Raw genomic sequence first — 20474 nt, 5'->3', positions numbered from 1 at the left:
CAGATTGCATTCAGAGGGGCTTTGATCTACATCTTACTGTCAAAGGGAATAACCCTATTGATAAAAATTAAACATCACGTCAAAACAAATGTTATAATTTCATTGACTTCCTCTACTTTGGAACTTTTATTTCCCCTCTTCAAATGTATCCCTTGAAAAAGAAGGGCCCATAAAATATATGAAAAATGTAACACAATGGTAGAAAATAATCCAAATATTTTTGTGAAAGTCACAGAGGTTTGTTATAAAAATAAAAGTGGTGTTAGAAGTTTAGCAGTAGGTAGCACTACCTCTCTCAGTATGAAAGGGAGGTTGACAAATATACACATAAATATATACATCCTGGAAAAAAAATATTTTTTTAGGAAAAACAGGCCCTCGTGACTTACAATTATATCACACACAAATATACCAAGATAAAAGAGTTAGAAGAAAAATTGCATAATAGCCTATAATTCCTTAAACCAGTCACCAATCCTATTTGAAAAATCTAAAAATCCCCAACATATAAACATTAGCACTGTCCCTAACTTCACAGGGAATCTTACATTTCCAAAATGATAAGGAAAAAGTTGCTCTATCTAATCCCCTAGACTAGGGGTAAAATCTAAGTAAAGACAGGTAAAGAAAAGAATATCCCAAACATCCTGGCCTATACATTTCTTCTGATATTTGATAAAACTTATAAAAACACTGATCTATTATACTCTAAGATAGACTAGTATTATCCACATTTTTCAGATGAGGAAGCAAAGGCTCAAAAAAAAAATCAAATGGCATCCCTTTGTAATTGAATTGGTACAGCTGGAACTGGAACCTAGCTTCTCAGATTTCAAATGCAGTGTGTTTTTTCCATAGCTGCACACTGCCCATCTCCCTACCTCGAAAATACACTAGTGACATACTTTAAACACAGACAAAAACACCACAGTCTCCTATACTGCAAAGCTGGAATGGCTCTCACATTCCTCCTAGAAATAAGGAAATAACCTATTAGCTACTTTTTAAAAAAAAGATAATAAAACTACAGATAATCACAAATCAAAAACATCTTTATTCCAATAGCCACAAGTGCAAACGGCAGTTAAGTCAGTTCACTGTTACAGCACACAATCAAAATCATGTAAATGCTAGAGACATAAGAAGAAAAAAAAAAAAAAACACTAAAGTAACAAGAAAGGCTCCTCAATTAAAAAAAAAAAAAAATCAAGTACATTGCAAAAACCTCTAGCCTGAAATCCGTTACTCAGGTCAATCCGGGACCATTTTAACTTAATTATACCAGCAGCACATTGCAGCTGAACAGGAATCCTTCAAAAAGAGAAGCAAGATTTTCTAAAGGACAACCACCATCAACGTTCAGCCCTTCCCATACATCCTGTGCTTAATGGCAATGCAAGGCTACTGGTGAACTGCACATGCAGCCAAGACTTCCTTGAATTAGAAGCTTGATTTATCCCATGTGAAATTTAATCTTGCACAAACTCTTGATATCTTGATCTTTAAGCAAACTGTAAAAAAATATGCTCAAGATTCAAAAGAAGGAAGGTCAACCACAAGTTTGTGTTTCCCACAAAGGGCATTCTACTACAAAGGCAAATGTTCAATTTCATTTTCCTTATGGATATGATGTTACCAATTTCAAAAAGATGTTTGAAAAATTTATTTAATACTTTTAAGGCTTTTTGATTTTTTTGTAAGATGACCTTTCAAATTTCCTCATTAAATGTGTTATTAAATATATATTACTATGTACATATTTCTATTTACAGAGACCATATGTAAAGTAGAAAAAAAGTTCTCACTAGAGCAGTAACACAAGGCTGTAAATGTTCTTATCACTTAATAGCCAGGATACATGCTTATTTTGGCCCCCTTGAAGCAATTTTAGCTACCATTCTCTTGTATGTTTAGCTTCTGAAAAGTTTACAGATGTTTATTTGGTCTTTTTATCCAGTTGTTGCAATTTCTTCATCTTTTCAGTGTAGGCAACATATTGAGAGTCTGTACCAAAAAGTCTATCCCACCATGTAAATGTTGAAGCATAGTTTCCAACGAAGTTCATGTGGTGGAAATCATGATGCCGTGCACCAGTATAAAATGGTATCAATTTCAGAGGGTTGAGAGGAATATCATAACCACTGAAAGGAAAATTTAAAAAAATCAATGTGGATATAAAATAAAATCAGAGCATGTTTTATAACTAAAAAAAAATAGGTAGTATATTCATCAAAAATAAAAAAGAACCAAAGGAGGCATTCTGAAGGGCAGTTTTTAGAAGGGGGGGGGGGGGGGGGGGGAAGAAATCAACCTGAAGGGATTTTTTTTTTTTTTTTTTTTTTTTTTGCTAAGCCATTTGGGGTTAAGTGACTTGCCTAAGGTCACAAAGCTAGGAAGTGTTAAGTGTCTGAGGCCAGATTTGAACTCAGATCCTCTTGACTTCAGGGCTGGTGCTCTATCTACTGCACCATCTAGCTGTCCCCAAGAGATTTTTTTTAAAAAGCTGTTTTAATTTGAGATAACTACTGATGACTAATCATGTCACAACCCTAAGATGAAATATTTTATAAATTATTTTTTGTTTCCTGCCTTAGGGAGGAAAGTGTCTAGAGGCAATTTGTGTTACCTAATACTATGGTTTACTCATTTATTTTTTTGCAATGAATATATGTGATCATTCTTTAATGATTCTTTAAATTCATGTAATGAAAAATTGCTCTTTGTCTTAAAAATATTTCATCAATGCACAAATGATGTACAATGACAAATGATTGCAAAAGATAAAAAATGGAATAAAGCTACTCACCCTCTTGCTGGAGAGGTAAGAGAATGAAACATACATTTTTGGATATAGTCAATGTATGAATTTGTTTTGCTGAACTAGGAATGTTTAATGTGAAGATTTTTTTTTTTTCTTCAACTGGAAAGGGGAGTTAGGGAAAATAAAAAAATTGTTTTTAAAAAATACACTATGGATTTGATAGCAAAAACAGAATAAAATTACTGCAAAGTAAAGCTATAAAGCTATAGTATCTAAATACTATACTAAATACTATAGCTACTAAAGCTATAGTATCTAAATATATCTTCAGGTAAATAGTGAATCATAATCATTAAGATATATAATGTAGCTTTATTACCTAAATAGGATTCACAACTTACCTATGCACATCAATGGTTTCTATTAACCGAACTGTGACCCATGCCCAAAGAAGGGCTACATGGTCACAAAAGATCAAAATTCCAATAAAAAACCCTGTTCCAAGAATGAGGGTTTCCAAAGGATGTGCATATTCAGCTTCCATTCCAAATGGGGCCTTTAAAAAAAGAAAAAAAGCAGATAAGATTTTTTTTTTAAATTTCATTAAACCAAAGACCCTAAAAAATATCCCAGAGTATAAATAACAGTAATTCCAAGAAAAAACACCCTGGATAAAACCAGTGCAAGTACATCTCACAGGGGTTCTCAAAAACATTCTCAAATGACCACTGTCAATCAGGATCCTGAGACAGTATTAAGATAGATGACCAACCCTAATGATTTTAAAGAAACATTAATAAAATACACCTCTACTGTTAACCTGTAGAAAATTACACTTCTCAAGACAACTGCTTTGGATGGGATTGTAATGTTGTGGCCTACACTTCAGTAATCATATCTGAATTAAGGAGTATTGGAAAAAGTAACATCTAAATTAATTTTCATCATTAAGCATATAAACTTATTGGAACACAATGAGTAATGCATCTATGAAATTGGATTCTCAGTGAAAAATGACTTTTGCAATGCTTTTAGCTTTTAATTACTACCGATTAGAGAAATAAAATTAAAACAACTTTGAGATACCACTTCACACCTATCAGATTGGCTAAGATGACAGGAAAAGATAATGATAAATGTGGAAGGGGATGTGGGAAAACTGTACTGCACTGTTGGTGTAGTTTTGAATGATCCAACCATTCTCGAGATTTTATGCCCAAAGGGCTATCAAACTGTGCATACCCTTTGATCCAGTAGTGCCATTACTGAATCTATATCCCAAAGAGATCATAAACTTGTGGGTTAAAGGACCCACAAGTGCAAAGTTGTTTGTGGCAGCCCTTTTTTGTAGTGGCAAGAAATTAGTAACCAAGTAGATGACCATCAGTTGGGGAATGGCTGAATAAGTTGTAGTATATGACTGTAAAGGAATTATTATTGTTCTATAAGAAATGATGAGCCGACTGATTTCAAAATTGTCTGGAAAGACTTAAAATGAACTGAGGGAAATGCGCAGAATCAGGAGAACTTTGTACACAGTAGTAAGATTATGTGACGATCAACTATGATAGGCTTAGCTCTTCTTAGCACTACAATGATTCAAGACAATTACAATACATTTGGAATGGAAAATGCCACCTGCATCTAGTGAGACAACTACAGAGACTGAATGCAGATTGAAGCATACTATTTTCACCTCTTTTTAGCTGTTGTTTTTTCTTGTGGTTTTTCTCTTTTGTTCTGATTTTTCTTTCACAACATGACAAATATAGAAATATATTTAAAATGACTATACGCATATAATCTATGTCAAATTGCTCACTATCTAGGAGGGAGGGAGGAAAAAAATTGGAATTCAAAATCATACAAAAATGAATGTTGAAATCTTTGCATGTAATTGGAAAAAATAAAATACCATTTAGAAAAAACTGACTTTTGAAGGGATGATGTGGAAATTAAATAGGCACTATGGTAAAAATTATTAAATTTAAATTATAAACTAAGTTGTATACTATATATTTTATTTAAATGTATATAAATAACACATCAAAATATATCTACATAAAGGAGGTAATGATATGACTGATATATAAAGTGTTTTCTGACTTTTCAGTGCCAAGAGAATAACACATAAATCTTCAGTTAGAAAGCAAAAAAAGACTACGATGCTATAGCAAGATGACTGTTTTTAACAACAAAAAGATCAAATGATTATATATCTTGCTCAAATATATGATTTACCATGAAGACATATGGAAAAAAAGCAAGTATTCTATAACTTGCACTAAAGGGGATGGAGAGGGGGGAAAAAACTTAAAATCCCTGTAAATTAACTAAATTTTAAAAAAAAGTTTCTTTGTAGTAGAAATCTTGCTATTTTATAATAAATTCAACATAATTTTAATTTGTCCTTCTGTGAAATCACATTTTCCACAAGAAACATACCTGAAATTCATGATGAACTTTATGGATATATTTATATATTTTTTTATGATGTAAAAGTCTATGAAGAAAATAGTGCCAGGTATCTTCAATCACTGCACAACCAAAACATCTGGCCAGCAGCATATGCCTTTATAGATAAAAAAAAAAAATTAGGAATAACAAAATATTTCCTTTTTACCACTTACTATATCTGTTTTGTTACTTTTTTTATTATGTTGCTCTAACCCTCATAGTATCCAATACTAAATTCAACTGAAATGTTTTATTTTTTTTATTCTGCATGACCTGATAAAGTTCATAACAAAGGCTAGTTAAAAGTGCTATTAAACTAGGGTGGGGGACAAAAAGAGTAATTTATAACAAAGTTTGATATAAATGATTAAAAGAATTGCAAAAATAATAATAGAAGTATAGACAATAAAGAGGCAAACCAATACCAGATGATCTCCACAAATTTGGGAGTAGGAAAACTAACAGAATGAGATTAAAATATAACAAGCCTTCTAGAACAGAACAATGCTGCTCAATTTGGGACTTAATGGATTTGAGGTGCCAGGAAAAGGAAAATCCAAGGAAAGATAGTATGTCATTTTGTATTATATTATGATTCAGGAGAAGGGAGAATGAGGGACAGAGGTAAAATCATCTGCTTTTTGATTTCAGGGGAGGAGCAGGTGAGCCTGCAGGGGTACGCACCAGATTTTAAAAATAATGTAAATATGCCCAAAGGGCTATCAAACTGTGAATACCCTTTGATCCAGCAGTGTCTCTCTACTGGATTTGTATCCCAAAAAGATCATAAAAAAAAGGGAAAAGAACTCACATGTGCAAAAATGTTCGTAGCAACCCTTTTTTGTAGTGGCTAGGAATTGAAAACTGAGTAGATGCTCATCAGTTGAAGAATGGCTGAATGAATTATGGTATAAGAATGTTATGGAATAGTACTGTTCTTTTTGATCTAATTTTTCTTGTGTAGCATAAATTTGGAAACATGTTTAGAAGAACTGCACAAAAAGAAATTAAGTCAGGTAGATCAAAATGTCACTGTAATATAGATTGTGACAGTTATGTGCTAACTAGGTTCACTAAAATTTGTCTTCTAATCCCAGTATTGCTACTGCACACTCATCTTTTTATTACTCTTCCTTGAAGACTATCAAATTTCCCACAAAATTTATTCTATCACTTCTGCCTCATGTTAATGCCTTTCCCCCCATTTAGCGAGAAATTACCATATCACCTTTTAAAAGGGGGCTTTTAATTTTTCTGATTTTCCCAATCTAAGTTTCCCTTCCCCTTCACTCCTGATGAAATTACTTAAGCATTAATTTTGTAGATGCTTTATTGTAGATTATGTGGATGAACATAGTGTTTCCTTTCAGAAGAATGTTAACTCCTTACTAACAAGCACAGTTCCTGGCAAAGAAATGGTACTGATTAAATGGTTACTGAATTGAAACTAAATTAAAAGATAGGGGCTTAATATTTAAGGTTTAGTATAAGATGACCCTTGGTAAAATTACTTAAGCATTTTTTGGGGGGTAATTGCTCCTCTATGTTCAAAATGTTTTCCACCAGAAAAATGTAAACTCCCAAAGGACAAGATCAGTGCACTGATCAAATGCTTAGTTAAGCAATGAAACAGAATTTAAGGCCAGAGCTATTTAAAGTTTGGTATAAAAGGACACTTTGTTATGCCTTTCATTTACCAACATATTGTGTACCATTTTAAAAACTAAAACAATGTTGTTTCAATTTCACTGTACTGTATGACAAAAACTGACACATAGTATATTAAAGCTTACAAAATGCTTCACATACATTATGTCTTGTAAAAAACCTTGTGAAATAGACATCATAACTATTAAAATCTCTCTTTTATAGTAAAGTTAAATGTCTATGCTTAAACTGCTATTAAATGTTGGAATCAGGATCTGAATTAAGGTCTTCCTGACTCAAATTCCAGGCATTTTTTAGTTATAGCAGTCTGCCTCTCTTAGAACATAATTACGCAAACATTATGGAACGTGCAAAATGCTGGCATTGTTTCCTGGCAAAATTCTAGAAATAATTACTTAAAGGATGGTTTGTAAGCTTTTTAAAAAGTCCTACCAGCAAAACCTCATTTTCTTTTTGATAACTTGACTAGATTGGCAGGATCAGAGAAATGCCATAAACAGAGCACTTCTGGCCTATCAGATCACTGGATAATCTCCTAATTTCCCTGTGGATGAAGTAGACATATAAACTAGAAGGTGGTACAATTAGGTGGATTCATAATTGGTTAAGTAATTGGAGCTAAAGAAGAATGATTAAGATGTCAGCATCATCAAAAACTGTCTTGAAATTTCATAGGATTCTGGCTTTACTCCTGGTTCTCTGTCATTTTTGATCAGTGACTTGGATGAGGGCAAAAGATATCATGCTTTTCCAATTTCAAAATAATATGAAGCTGGGAGGGTGAGGTGATATAATCTGAAAAGATAACTGGTCACATTTTATACTAGAAAAACCACAACAGGGATATCAGCAATATGGGGCCCAAACCCATGTCTGTCATTAATTTACCCTGTGACCCTAGTCATTCTCTTGTAATTAATCTGCTCAACTACAAAATAATTAGACCACATCTCTATGGTCCTTCCTAGCTCTAAACCTTGGCATTACTTGACAAGTGGTGATTGGAGTGATTAAATTTAATAGGGATAAAATGCAAAGGTGATTGTCTTCAAATCCTTGAAGGACTACAAAGTGAAATAAAGATCAAATTATATTTGCTTGTCAGAAAGAGTAATTTAAATGAAGAGGTAGAGGGCACAGTGTGGTGGGGAAGAGCAGGAAAGTACTGATATGCAAATCAAAAGAAAAAAGGGAACATTTAAAAGAGCCAAAAATTAAGCAGAATTAAAACCAATGGATAGAAATTACAAAGATCTACTTGATATAAGGAGGAAAAACATTTTACAAGTGGAGTTAGGATATTTCTACCTCTAGAGGTAATTCAAGATGAGACTGATCATCAAGATGAGACTGAGGAAAGCTGAAGAAGAGATTCCCACTTAAGTATCCTCTACAGATGTAACATAAAATTCTCTAAATTTCTGTCATTAGAAGCTACTTCCCAGGCAAATTTTCCTACTTCAGCAATGAAGGGCATAGAGAAACAAAACAAAGGAGGTAAACATTTAATATGCTTCATTTATTTCCAATGATCTCTATAGTGCATCTAGGCATATACTTAAATGCTAGCCAGTTTTTATTTGATTACAAATAGCAGTTTATGATAAAAATCAAAGCCTCATCTACGTACCATCTTGGCATACTGTCCCAATCATAGGGAATATCAAAATATTCTGTAAAATACCAGGTACCACAAATCAAAGGTAACTGAATGAAAAAATGATTGAAGAGAATTACTTTGAAACATTTCCACTGGCCTTCCCAAGTTTCTGGTTTTTCCTATGAGAGAGAAAGTCATATTTTTAGTTTTAGCAATACCAGCAGATTATTGAGGACTTGAATTCATTTGCTAAATTTCTAAGTTCTATAATAATTATTTATGAAATAATTTCACATTTTATTCCTACAAACCTTAGGATACTTTAAATTAATCTACCCCTTAATTCCAAAACTCTTTTATCAGTTTCATACCTACAATTATCATATTGATTTTAGGGAAGAAACTGCAAGAGTTTAAATAATACTCAAACTAATCACCAAAATATTACTATATTCTGGAGAAGACACCCAATAAATAACAAGGCTAACAGCAGTTTTTCTTGTTATGGAAGAGGTATAGGCTCCTGACAGTAACTCAGGAGAAGAGAAATGGACAATTCCATCTTCTCAATGGCACTCATGTCAGGAAAACTATTATTTTTCATCTGAAGCAAGTCAGAGACTATGCTAAAGTTAAAATATGTATTTCTAAACAAGGAGGTGATGCCCAAGCTTTCCAGAATGAGAAAAGAAGTATTTAATCCATTATAAACTAGTATACACCATAAAACTTTCTAAATCATATATAAAACAATTTCAAAAGTACTCAATGGCATTAGAACTTGAATGCTGTAATGCAATTTTTTATTTTATTTCTTTCCAAATTCTTGACCTTTTCTTTGAAAAGTAAGATCACCTTTATTAAGTTCATAATATTCAGAAGGATTTCTTGGGATTAATTTTAATAAGATATTTTTGAAGGATCTTTTAGGGATATTTAAACGATTTGATAGCTTTTAAAAAATTATTCCAGGAATATTTGTTTCATTTTCTACCCTATCTCCCAACACACATAATCAAAATCATTTTCATTTTGAATCCTGTTAAATATGTCATGCCTACTTTTAAAATGCATAGACCAAATCTTACCTATAAAGAATTTTCCATCTTTTAATCCTCACTACTTGCTTCTTAGCAACAAAAGCCTCAAAGATTTGCTTAGCAATGTAGTCAACAAAGACTAATGACTTAAATGCACAAAATCATATGTCTGAGTTATTAATTTGTCTGTTGACTTTGGAGAGTGAATTGTGATTATGGACAGAGCATTATCTTAGTTGAGAATACTTATTTTTCAAAGGGCATATAAACTTTGAGCCCACCACCATGAGGGAACTTTGGTTAAAGAGATGGCAAAATGACCATTTTTTTATTAATAAAATGATTAAGTTACTCCAAAATTATGTCTCTCGAACCTTTTTTAACTGTCACAGTTCCACTTTGTGCTTTTATTCCTTAACCCTATCTCATACTCTAGTTTCATGCTGGGAAGAAGTACGTGACAAAAATAATCTGGACATTTATAGGACATGGGACTAGCTTATCCAAAGGAAAACACATTTAAATCTTCAACAGGAAGATTATCTATCTGTTTTAATGATAATATAATATATATATATATATATATATATATTAATCCCATTTTACTGATGGAAAAACTGAAGTTCAGAGAAGTTGTGTGATTTGTCCATGATTGTTAAGGTTAGTGGCAGTGTTACTGGTATAATGAAAAAAAATGCCAATCACAATTCAGGAATCATCTCCACTTCATATAAAGAATTTCACTCCCGCCTCCAAATATGGAATAATTTAAAGCAACAACCCATCTACTTAATAGTAACTCAGCTGTGGGAAACAGAATAACAACAAAACCAAACAAACAAGGCAAAGAGAAAGTACTTTAAAGTTACAATCTATAAAACTGAGTTTTAAAAAGTGAAAGACAGGTAAACTGAAGGAAGATGTTGATGTAGTTTCTCTAGTGTCAAGAGAGAAGTAAATTTCATTTAAGAGAAAATATTTCTAAAGAGATTTTAAAATAAAATATAAACATTTATAAACAATAATTATACAATCTTTTGTACATTTTACTCACCTTTTGAATTTTATATTTTTGCATATAGGGTATAAACTGAAACAAAAATGCTGGTAAACAAAGTAAGAAATAGATCACTTCATGAACTATGAGAGATCCCCATGTTGCAATCTGAAACTTTGTATAATTATTCAGCATGGAAATCCAAACATTTTTAAATGGTGCTTGCAGAGGATTGTCAGGTAATAAGGAATCTAAATACTCCACTGCCAAGGATACTGAACCAAAGATGTTGGCACTTTCATTTGCAGCCATTATTCAAATTTCTTCAGCCTTATTATTCTGAAAAAAATAAAATAAAATAAACTGATAGTAAGACCAGGAATATAGGTAAAAATTAACCTCTACTGAATTTTAATTTATTTTTAAGACTAGTAAGAGCCCCTAAAGTTGTAATAAATATATATATACCCTCCCCATTTTCTAATTTCTTTACTGCTATGAAGGAAAACCACTTATCTCCCTGTAATGAAGGTTTACAAACCTTGATGGCACATCTTTCCTCCTCTCACCTCCAATAGCTGTCAAATCTTACATTTTGTACTTTCATAATACCTCTCACGTACATTCTATCGTCTCCTTTATCACTGTCCCCACTCTGGTAGAGCCCTCAGCAATTCACAACTAGACCATGTCAACAGCCTGTCACCCCCACCTCAGGTTTCTTTCTCCCCACTGCAGTCCATTTGCTACTCAAGTGTCAAAAATGATCTTCCTAAAAGCAGACCTGCCCAAGTCACCCCAGTGCTCCTAATCAGTTCCACTGGTTTTCTACTGCCATCAGAATCAAATATAAAAATCCCCATAACTTGCATCATACACATTTCTAATCTGCTTCTATCTTTCCTCACATATTCTTAGATCCAGACACATGGGCTTCCTTGCTTTTCTTCCCACATGTTACTATCTCTACAATTGAATATTTTCAAAGCTAGTCCCCAAGGCCTGGAATTCTCTCTCCTAATAATCCATCTCTAAACTTTCCTAATGTCCTCAGTCTCAGCTAAGTCTTTAGGAAGCTTCTCCTGATTCCCCCATAAAGGGGATTTCTTTCTGTGGATAATTTCTAATTTATCCTGTATATACCTCGTTGGAAAATTGTTTGCATGTTATGTCCCTCATTAGACTGTAAGTTTTTGAAAAAGGGACCATATTCTGTTTATTTCTATCATTCCTATTGCTTAACAAGTACCTAATGTTTGTACAATGCCCCCTACAACACACACACACACACACACACACACACACACACACACTCTCTCTCTCTCGTCCTTATTTCTCTGTCTGTCTGTCTGTCTTTCTGTCCTCACTCGAAAATGATCAATTCAAATAGAAATCTGTTCAGGGAATTATTTTTAAGAGCAATATACTATTAAAATCTGTCCCTTTTCAGTATGGTACATGAAATTAAAATACCATGTCTTAAAAGTGATTATGAGTACTTCCTTTATAAAGAAACCAATATTTGTAATTGTCGATCTCCAGCAGAATTAACCCATTCAAAAAAAAATCTACTTTTGACACAAACTAGCTGTGTGATCATTGCAAGTAACTTATAAAGAATGTCATTTTCCTGAAGTAATTTACTTGAAGACTATGATAATGAAGATGAGTCCTAATGACTCAGTTAAAAAACTTGACACTTAAAAAAAGTTACAATATATGAACAGTAAGAATTATCTTTTCCATTCTAAAAATAAGAAAAAATGGAATTTTCAAAAGTTTAAATATTGTCACCCACTACTTTTTTTTTCAGTGATTAAGTTTATGAATATAAGTACCTTATGATCAATCTCGCTCAGTACACAATAAAGCTAAGTTTGACTTAAGAAAATGATATGTGTTGTAAACTGTAAGTCATAATGACTGTTCTGGCTTTTCTTAAAAGAGGCTTCTTAGAGATCAAGGGGAAATAACTGTGGTGTAAAAAAAGCTGTCAATAAATGTTGAAAGAATCTTGCTGAAGGGAAGAGGGAAGGGGAAAAGATAACTTTATAATAGTTGTATTTAGTATGAAGATATTCAGATTCATAGAAAATCTGAGGCACAAAAAACCCTAAAAACTATCTATCCCAATCCTTATAATTTACAGTTGAGAAAATGGGAGCCCAGATATTAAAAAAAAAACAACAAAACAAAAAGACTTGTGCAATATCACCTGGCCAGGAATTTGCAAAGCGCCTGAGTCTAAAACCTAATATTCTCAACACAAGTCATTGTTCTTTTCTACAACACTGGATTTAATGAGTAAACACATGTTGAAATCAATATTTCTCTTTATTTCAAGCAAAGTACACTCTAGAAGAAAGTTTCAACATTTTAAGTCACAGAGGTATTAAGCTTCAATTACCTCATCATCTGCCTTTTTACTTTTTTGTAACAAAAATCAGTGAGACTTTTTTTAGACATGGATAATGCAGGAATTTATTTACAAAGAGATACAAATATTTTTTCTTTATTTTTAATGGGGTAGAGTTATAAGTAGATTGTTTTTTGAAATAAAAAAATCAATTAAAAAAACTGCCACGGGGAGTAACAGAAGTATATATAGGTTATAGAGGAGGTTATATTCTGTTAAAACTTGTAGAAAATCCTCTTCTGGTAAATCTGGCTACCAGCTATTTAGGAGAATTTCATAGAAGATGGGGTTAGGTAAGGTGGACCCAGCACAACTGTAGTTTTGCCTTTGAATGTATTCCCAGTTTAGTGTCTGGCACATAAGTAAGCACTTGATAATGCTTTCTGACAGACAGGATAAGGCCAAAGGGGGTGCTTGTGTAGTCAAGGAAATCTTCCTTAAAATCCAGTTGTTTAGATATTTGAAAGCAAGAAATCATTAGGTAAGCTGAAACTTTGGGGTAGGGAAATAATAATAATAACATACAAAGACAAATCATATGATCTAAATAATAATATGAAGATGTAAGACAAATCATATGATCTAAATAATAATATGAAGATGTCAAATGAATTATAAGGAATCTGAGTAATCTTGGAAAGCGGTAAAGCAAGATCCAATTTGGAAATAGTAAGCAGTTAAGTGTCTACTATGTGCCAGGCACTGTGCCAATAAGTCTTGGGATTCCAAAGGAGCTTACAACATGCAAACAACCATATACAAACAAGATATATAGGGGATAATCAATATTAGAAATAATCAATAGAGAAGGTAGAATTAAGTATAAATGGCACCTAGCAGAAGGTAGGATTTTAGCTGGGACTTGAAAGAAGTCTGGAGGTAAAAATAAGAGAAAGCATTTCCAAAAATGGAGGACAGGTGGTCAAAAAGGCTCAGAATTGAGAGATGGAATGTCTTGTGAGCCAGGGTCCTTAGACTGAAAAATAGAATGTATTGGGGGGATAGGGAGTATAAGGTATAAAATGGCTGTAAAAGTACCATATGATGAATAGTTAAGAAGAGCTTTGAACACCAAATAGACTATTTCATACCTGATCCTAGAGGTAAGAGGGAGCAAAGGTAGATTAATGAAAATGGGAGTGTCACAATTGGAAGTGTGCTTTTGGAAAATCACTGGCAAATTGCAGCTAAATGGAAGACAGACAGACTGGAGTAGTAACAGATTTGCAGCAGGATGACTAACTAGCAGAATATTGTAATATTCCAACAGTTCCGGGGTAGTGGCAGTATCAAGAGAAATATTTTGAAGGTCAAATCCAACAGATTGGATATGACAGGGAGAGATAGTGAGAAGTTGAGGATGATTCAGTATTACTGAACTTTGGAATGGGGAAGATTTTTTGAGGGAAAGATAATGAGTTCAGTATTGAAAATGTTGAGTTTAAGATGTCTAATATGCAGCTGAAAATAAGAGAATGAAGGTCAATAGAAACTTAATTTTTTGCATTATCATGAAATTCTCATCTTATAAATGTATGATATCTAGCCCTGATATATGCAGATTATTTAATATTTGAATAATAAGTGGGTTACTATTTGGTACATCAAAATTTTACCATTTACACTTCAAAATAAAAATGCCTAATAAAACACTAGAATCTGAAAATCACCTGTAAGAGAGTATCATTCCATAATAATTTAAAATAGTAGCTAATTTCAGCTTTAGAGCATCCACTTTATAGAAAATAAACCATACTCTCTTTAAAAAAAAAAAGTATATGTTCTTTTCTGGCACCATTCCCTAAGGATGAGACATAATAGGTACAATTTTGGCATTTAAAAACCCCTTCATAATCTGACCCCCAAACAAGTTGTCTTCCCTCTCCCACTTTGGCCTACTAACTTTGTCAATGTGCCATGCACCGCCTCTTTGTACCTGCTATTGCCCACGCCCCATTTCAATGTTCTTAGAATCCTTAGCTTGCTCACAGATTTAATAAAGGAGCCAACCTCCTAAATCTGGGCTTTTTAATATATAACTTTATATATTTTGATAACTGTATTCTATAACATCATTGGTTTCCTTTATAAGCCTATGAATTTAAAAACATTAATCTGAAAAGTGGCCCAATTAGAGATATCAATAAACTGCTAAAGAGGCCCACGACACATAAAAAGGCTGAGAATCTTCTGTCCTAATCAGACTTTCCTGAAAGCCTCCAAGACGCTATATATAAATGTCATGGTTTTTTTTTTGACATTGTTTTTTGTTGTTTATTGGAGAGAGGTCTTGGGGATATGGTTTCAGTGGTATGGAGAACTGCCATATAAAGGAAATATCCAATGCACTGCACTTTTTTCTAGTTCCCTGTGAAGAAGCAAGCAAGAGAAAAATCTAGGAGCTAGGGAAAGGAAATAAATCTCATATATTCATGTATATATATATATATACACACTACACATAATACACAAAGTATTTATATCTTATATACATATATATCCATGTATATATATACACACACACTATATTTATATCTTGTATACATATATATATTTGTATATATATATATATATATATATATATATATATACAAATATATATATATTATATATATTATCACAGGTAGACTAGCAGGCTACCTCAGTAGGCCAGAATTGCAGAGATAAGGGCGACCTAGCCCGTTGGCCTGCCTGCCCTGGGTGGTGGCCATAGAACAAATGCTCAAAAGGTGACATCAAAAAGCCTTGGCAACAGATTGGATGTTGGGGGACGGAGGAAGGAAGGAGGATGAGATGCGTATATACAGACCTACATATATGTATTATTGTATTTGTTCTGTCCCTTTAATAAGAGGTTTAGAGACTGTTTTCTCTATCTCCAGACTTAGTAATTACCAAGACCTCAGCTAGAATCCTGCTTCAGTTGTCGCTGGCTGGGGGCCCTCTCTTCCTCAGTTTCCTCAACTATAAAACATGATCTATCTCCCAGGGTTATTGCGAGGATCAGCAGCTCTCACAACACTTAAAGCTCTATCACTAACGCTTACTATTTCATAAAGAACCTGCAATAAATGCTGACACGCCTAAAGGATGCGCTCATTCACTAGGCAGCCCAGCACAAACAGGTCGCTTTGGAGGGTTGTTTTTGCTGCCACTTTCAGGACCTGGCTCAGAACGTGATGTCTCTGAGCATGACTCAGGAGGATCGCGCCCTGGGCCTTATCTGACGCCACGGGGTTGCCAAGGGTCAGACGGCCTGCAAAGGTGGGGTCGGGAGTGTGGCGGGCCTCCAAGGCCCAACCTGTTGCGCCCTTCTGGAAAGGTACCTCAGAGATGGGAGCGGGGGCGGGAAGAAAGGACCGAGAACATACCGGGCTCCTCCGGGTCGGCGGGTCGCCTGCTCCCGCGCCCACCGGGATGCCGCAATGGCGACGCGCACCTGTTCCGCTCCGCATCCCTCTGAGCTTCCCCCCTCCCCTCCCCCAGGGCGGACCTCTCATCTCCCCAGTCCCGCCGGTCCGAACAGGCCCGGCCCGCGCGGGGCGCAGGCGCACATCTGCCCGAACCCCCACCCTCACCTGGCGCTGGTGCATCCCTCCCCGCCGCGTCTCTCCTCAGGGCACTTGACAGACACCCCAACACCCGGACGCCTCCCCCACTCACCGGAACCGTGCGCCCCAAAACGAGGCCGCAGAACCGAGCCCGCCGCGCCAGTGGCTGCGCCCGGAAGCTCACCTCCGGACAACCAGAACCGACTGCGGAGAGAGAAGCCGGCTCCCGACGCTAGCAATTGGCAAGAGCGCCAGACTGGGGCGGAGGGCAGGACCAGCCCCTGGGCGTTTATTGGTCCGCTCCGGGCCTGACGTCATGTTTCGCGGACGGAGCGAGGCTTCGGCTGCCGCTCTCATTGGCTGGACAGATGGAGTGAGGATAGTGAGACCTCGGCTCCCAGCCACTCAGCGGGCGTAGAGCGAGGGTCCGAACCGAGAAGCCTGGAGCTCCTGACGGCGTGAGAGGGCGGGTTAAGTCGTTGCCAAGGCAACTGAGCTAGATTTTTCTGCAAACCTTTTCCTTAGGTCGGAGGGGAAGGGCCACCTTAAAGCAGGAAACCGCCTTATGCTCATCTCAGGTACAATAGCATCCCACCCCCACAGCCTCACCCCATTGCTGGGAGTGGTGAGAATATCTTCAACTCTGCCTGCCTCACGGTCATCACGTAGACAGGAGCACAGAATCCACATCTCTACCGGCCCACCCATATTGCAGAAAGGAAAACTGAGGCCCGGAAAAGGCCTAGCGCCGTGTCTAAAACAGCGATTTTTTTTTTTTAAACACAGGTTCTTTGAAGACAAATCCAGTATTTTCCCCCTATTTTGCACATTCTTGCACTTGTACCCCTTGAAATGACCGTATAAAGCATCCTAATACCATTTACCTAATATACCTAATATCGTTTTATAGATGAGGAAACTGAGGGCCAGAGATGCTAATTAAACTGACCAGGGATAGGCCGTTAACTTTTGATAGGAGAGAAAGGAGACTAAGGTACCCCCCCCCCCCCCCCCCCCCCCCCCCCCCCCCCCCCCCCCCCCCCCCCCCCCCCCCCCCCCCCCCCCCCCCCCGTAACGTTTCCTCATGGGAATTAGCAGAATTGGTCCAGAGTGCGGTCCTGAGAAAGTGTTTCAGAAAAGCCCTTCCAAGGGTCTACAAATTCACAACTGGTTTTTATTTCTAACATGCTTATATTTTTGTTTTTTTCTTTCTTTTGAACACGCATTGCTTCTTGAATCATGTAGGGAGAGAAAAATCAGAGCAAAAGTGAAGAGAGATTAAAAAAAAAACATAAAAAAGAAGTGAACATAACATGTGTCTCCTAGTTCTTTCTCTGCATGCAGATGCATTTTCTGTCCAAAGTCAATTGGGATTGCTTTAGATTGCTGAACCACTGAGAAGAACCAAGTCTTTCCTAGTTGAGCATTCACACATTCTTGCTGTTATTGTGTACAATGTTCTGCTTTCACTCAGCATCAGTTAATGGAAATCTTTCCAGGCCTTTCTATTTTTTTATTTAATAGCCTTTTATTTACAGGATATATGCATGGGTAACTTTACAGCATTAACAATTGCCAAACCTCTTGTTCCAATTTTTCACCTCTTACCCCCCCCACCCCATCCCCTCCCCTAGATGGCAGGATGACCAGTAGATGTTAAATATATTAAAATATAAATTAGATACACAATAAGTATACCTGACCAAAACGTTATTTTGCTGTAGAAAAAGAATCAGACTCTGAAATACTGTACAATTAGCTTGTGAGGGAAATCAAAAATGCAGGTGTATCACTCCCTCTTTTTCTGTCCTCTCCCCTCCCTGAGACAGTAAGCAATTAAATACAGATTATATGTGTGCAATTATGTAAAACATTACCTTAAAGTCATTTCAGATAAGAAGATTCAAATAAAAAAATGAAAGAAAGTGAAAAATGGCACGCTTCATTCAATATGTATTCAATTAATATCAGTTCTTTCTCTGTAAGCTCATAGTATATTTTATCATTAGTCCTTTGGGATTGTCTTGGATCATTATATTGCTGAGAATAGCTAAGGCATTTGCAATTCTTTACTGAACAATAGTACCATTACCTTATATAGCAGTTCTCCTGATTCTGTTACTGCATTATGTATCAGTTCATGTAAAGCTTTCCGGATTTTTCTGAAATCATTCTGCTTGTCATTTCTTACAGCACAATAATATTCTATTACAATTATATATAGCAGTTTGTTTAGCCATTCCCTAGTTGTTGGGCTTCTTTTTGATTTCCAATTCTTAGTCACCCTAAAAAGAGCTGCTCTAAAAGTTTTTATACAAATAAGTCTTCTCCCTTCTTTTGGTTGTCTTTAGGATATAAACCTAGTAGTGATATTGCTGAATAAAAAGGTGTGCTTAATTTTAGAGCCTCTTGGGCATAGTTCCATATTGCTCTGCAGAATGGTTGGATCAGTTCACAGCTCAATCAACAATGCATTAGTGTCCCAGTTTTCCCACATCTCCTCCAACATCCAGTTTTTCCCTTTTTATCATATTAGCCATTAGAATACATTTGAGGCAGTACCTCAGAATTTCTCTAATTGATAGTAATTAAGAACTTTTTTTCATATGACTATAGACTGCTTTGCTTTCTTTGTCTGAAAACTGTTTATATTGTTCATATTGTAGATTGTACCAGAATTAGTCTCTAACCTATGGGTGGCTAGAGCCAAAACAGAGCAGGTTGAAGACAGGAAAGTTAGGACACAAACAGAAGTTTAATTAATTTCAGAATGAAGGAAAAAGTACCACCCTATCTCTTCCCCCACCCCCAAGAAAGAGGATTTAACATGCTGGACCAGAAGTAGTTCTCACATGCCACAAGTGAGCTGGATTATGATATGATCATTTTTAGGTCTTGGGTTACCATTCTCACAGACCAGTGAGAATGGTTTTATTTCAAGACTTGCGCATTGTGTTCATCGTGGGCTGCACAGAACAGGTCACAGGAATGTTGCTATGTGTCAGTGACAAGGAACAGGAATTATAAATATGTGATGGATGGGTCTGGGAAACTTACATAAACTGATGCTAAATGAAATGAGGAGAACCAAGAAAACATTATATACAGCAACAAGATTATACAATGATCCATTCTGATAGACACAACTCTTTTCAATAATGAGTTGATTTAGATCAATTCCAATAGACTTGTGCTGGAGAGAGCGGTCTGCATCCAGAAAGAATACTATGGGGACAATGTAAATCATCTTTTTTGTTGTTACTGTTGTTTGCTTGCTTTTTTTCTTTCTCATTTTTTCTCTTTTTGATTTGATTTTTTTTTTTATACAGCATGATAAATGTGTAAATATGTTTAGAAGAATTGCACATGTTCAACCTATATTGGATTATTTGCTGTCTAGGGAAGGAGGATGTGAGGAGAAGGAGGAAGAAAAATTTGGGACGTAAGATTTTGCAAGGGTAAATGTTGAAAACTATCCTTGCATGTATTTTGAAAATAAAAAGCTATTATTGAAAATATATATATTCACATCCCCCCCTCCAAAAAAAGAGAGAAATTATGCTTTTACAGATACCCAGTAACATTTTTTCCCATGTTTTATGCTGCTTTCCTTGTAATTTTGGTTGCATTGGTTTTGTTTGTGAAGAATCTTTTAAATGTTATATAATCAAAATTATCTATTTTACATTTGTAATGTCCTCTACATCTTCTGTAGTCCTAAATTTTTCCATTATCCATTAAACTGACAAACTATGCTATCTCTTAATTTGCTTACGGCATTATTCTTTATATGTAATCATGAATTCATTTTGATCTTATCTTGGCATATGGTATGGGATGTTGCTCTATATCTTGTTTCTGCCATATTGTTTTCTATTTTCCCAGCAATTTTTGTCAAATAACGAGTTTTTGTTCCAAAGACTTGGATCTTTGGATTTATTATATACTAGATTACTATGGTTATTTACTATGATATAATTTGTA

General features: G+C 35.3%; 1 protein-coding gene across 1 annotated transcript; it reads right to left on the bottom strand.

The window, feature by feature from the left end:
* Positions 1-1031: 1031 nt before the first annotated feature.
* MSMO1 (methylsterol monooxygenase 1) lies at positions 1032-16770 on the bottom strand. The gene is made up of 6 exons (XM_031944199.1): positions 16603-16770; positions 10581-10862; positions 8517-8665; positions 5207-5333; positions 3163-3317; positions 1032-2141 (listed from the first exon to the last, which is right to left on the bottom strand). The coding sequence occupies exons 2-6, from the start codon at positions 10833-10835 to the stop codon at positions 1937-1939; spliced, it is 891 nt and encodes a 296-aa protein (XP_031800059.1). The 5' UTR covers positions 10836-10862; positions 16603-16770; the 3' UTR covers positions 1032-1936.
* Positions 16771-20474: the final 3704 nt, after the last annotated feature.

Source organism: Sarcophilus harrisii, chromosome 6 (genome assembly GCF_902635505.1).
Source record: "Sarcophilus harrisii chromosome 6, mSarHar1.11, whole genome shotgun sequence".
Classification (NCBI taxonomy): domain Eukaryota; kingdom Metazoa; phylum Chordata; class Mammalia; order Dasyuromorphia; family Dasyuridae; genus Sarcophilus; species Sarcophilus harrisii.
The sequence above is the reverse complement of the archived record's forward strand: the minus strand, read 5'-3'. Positions and strand labels throughout refer to the sequence as shown.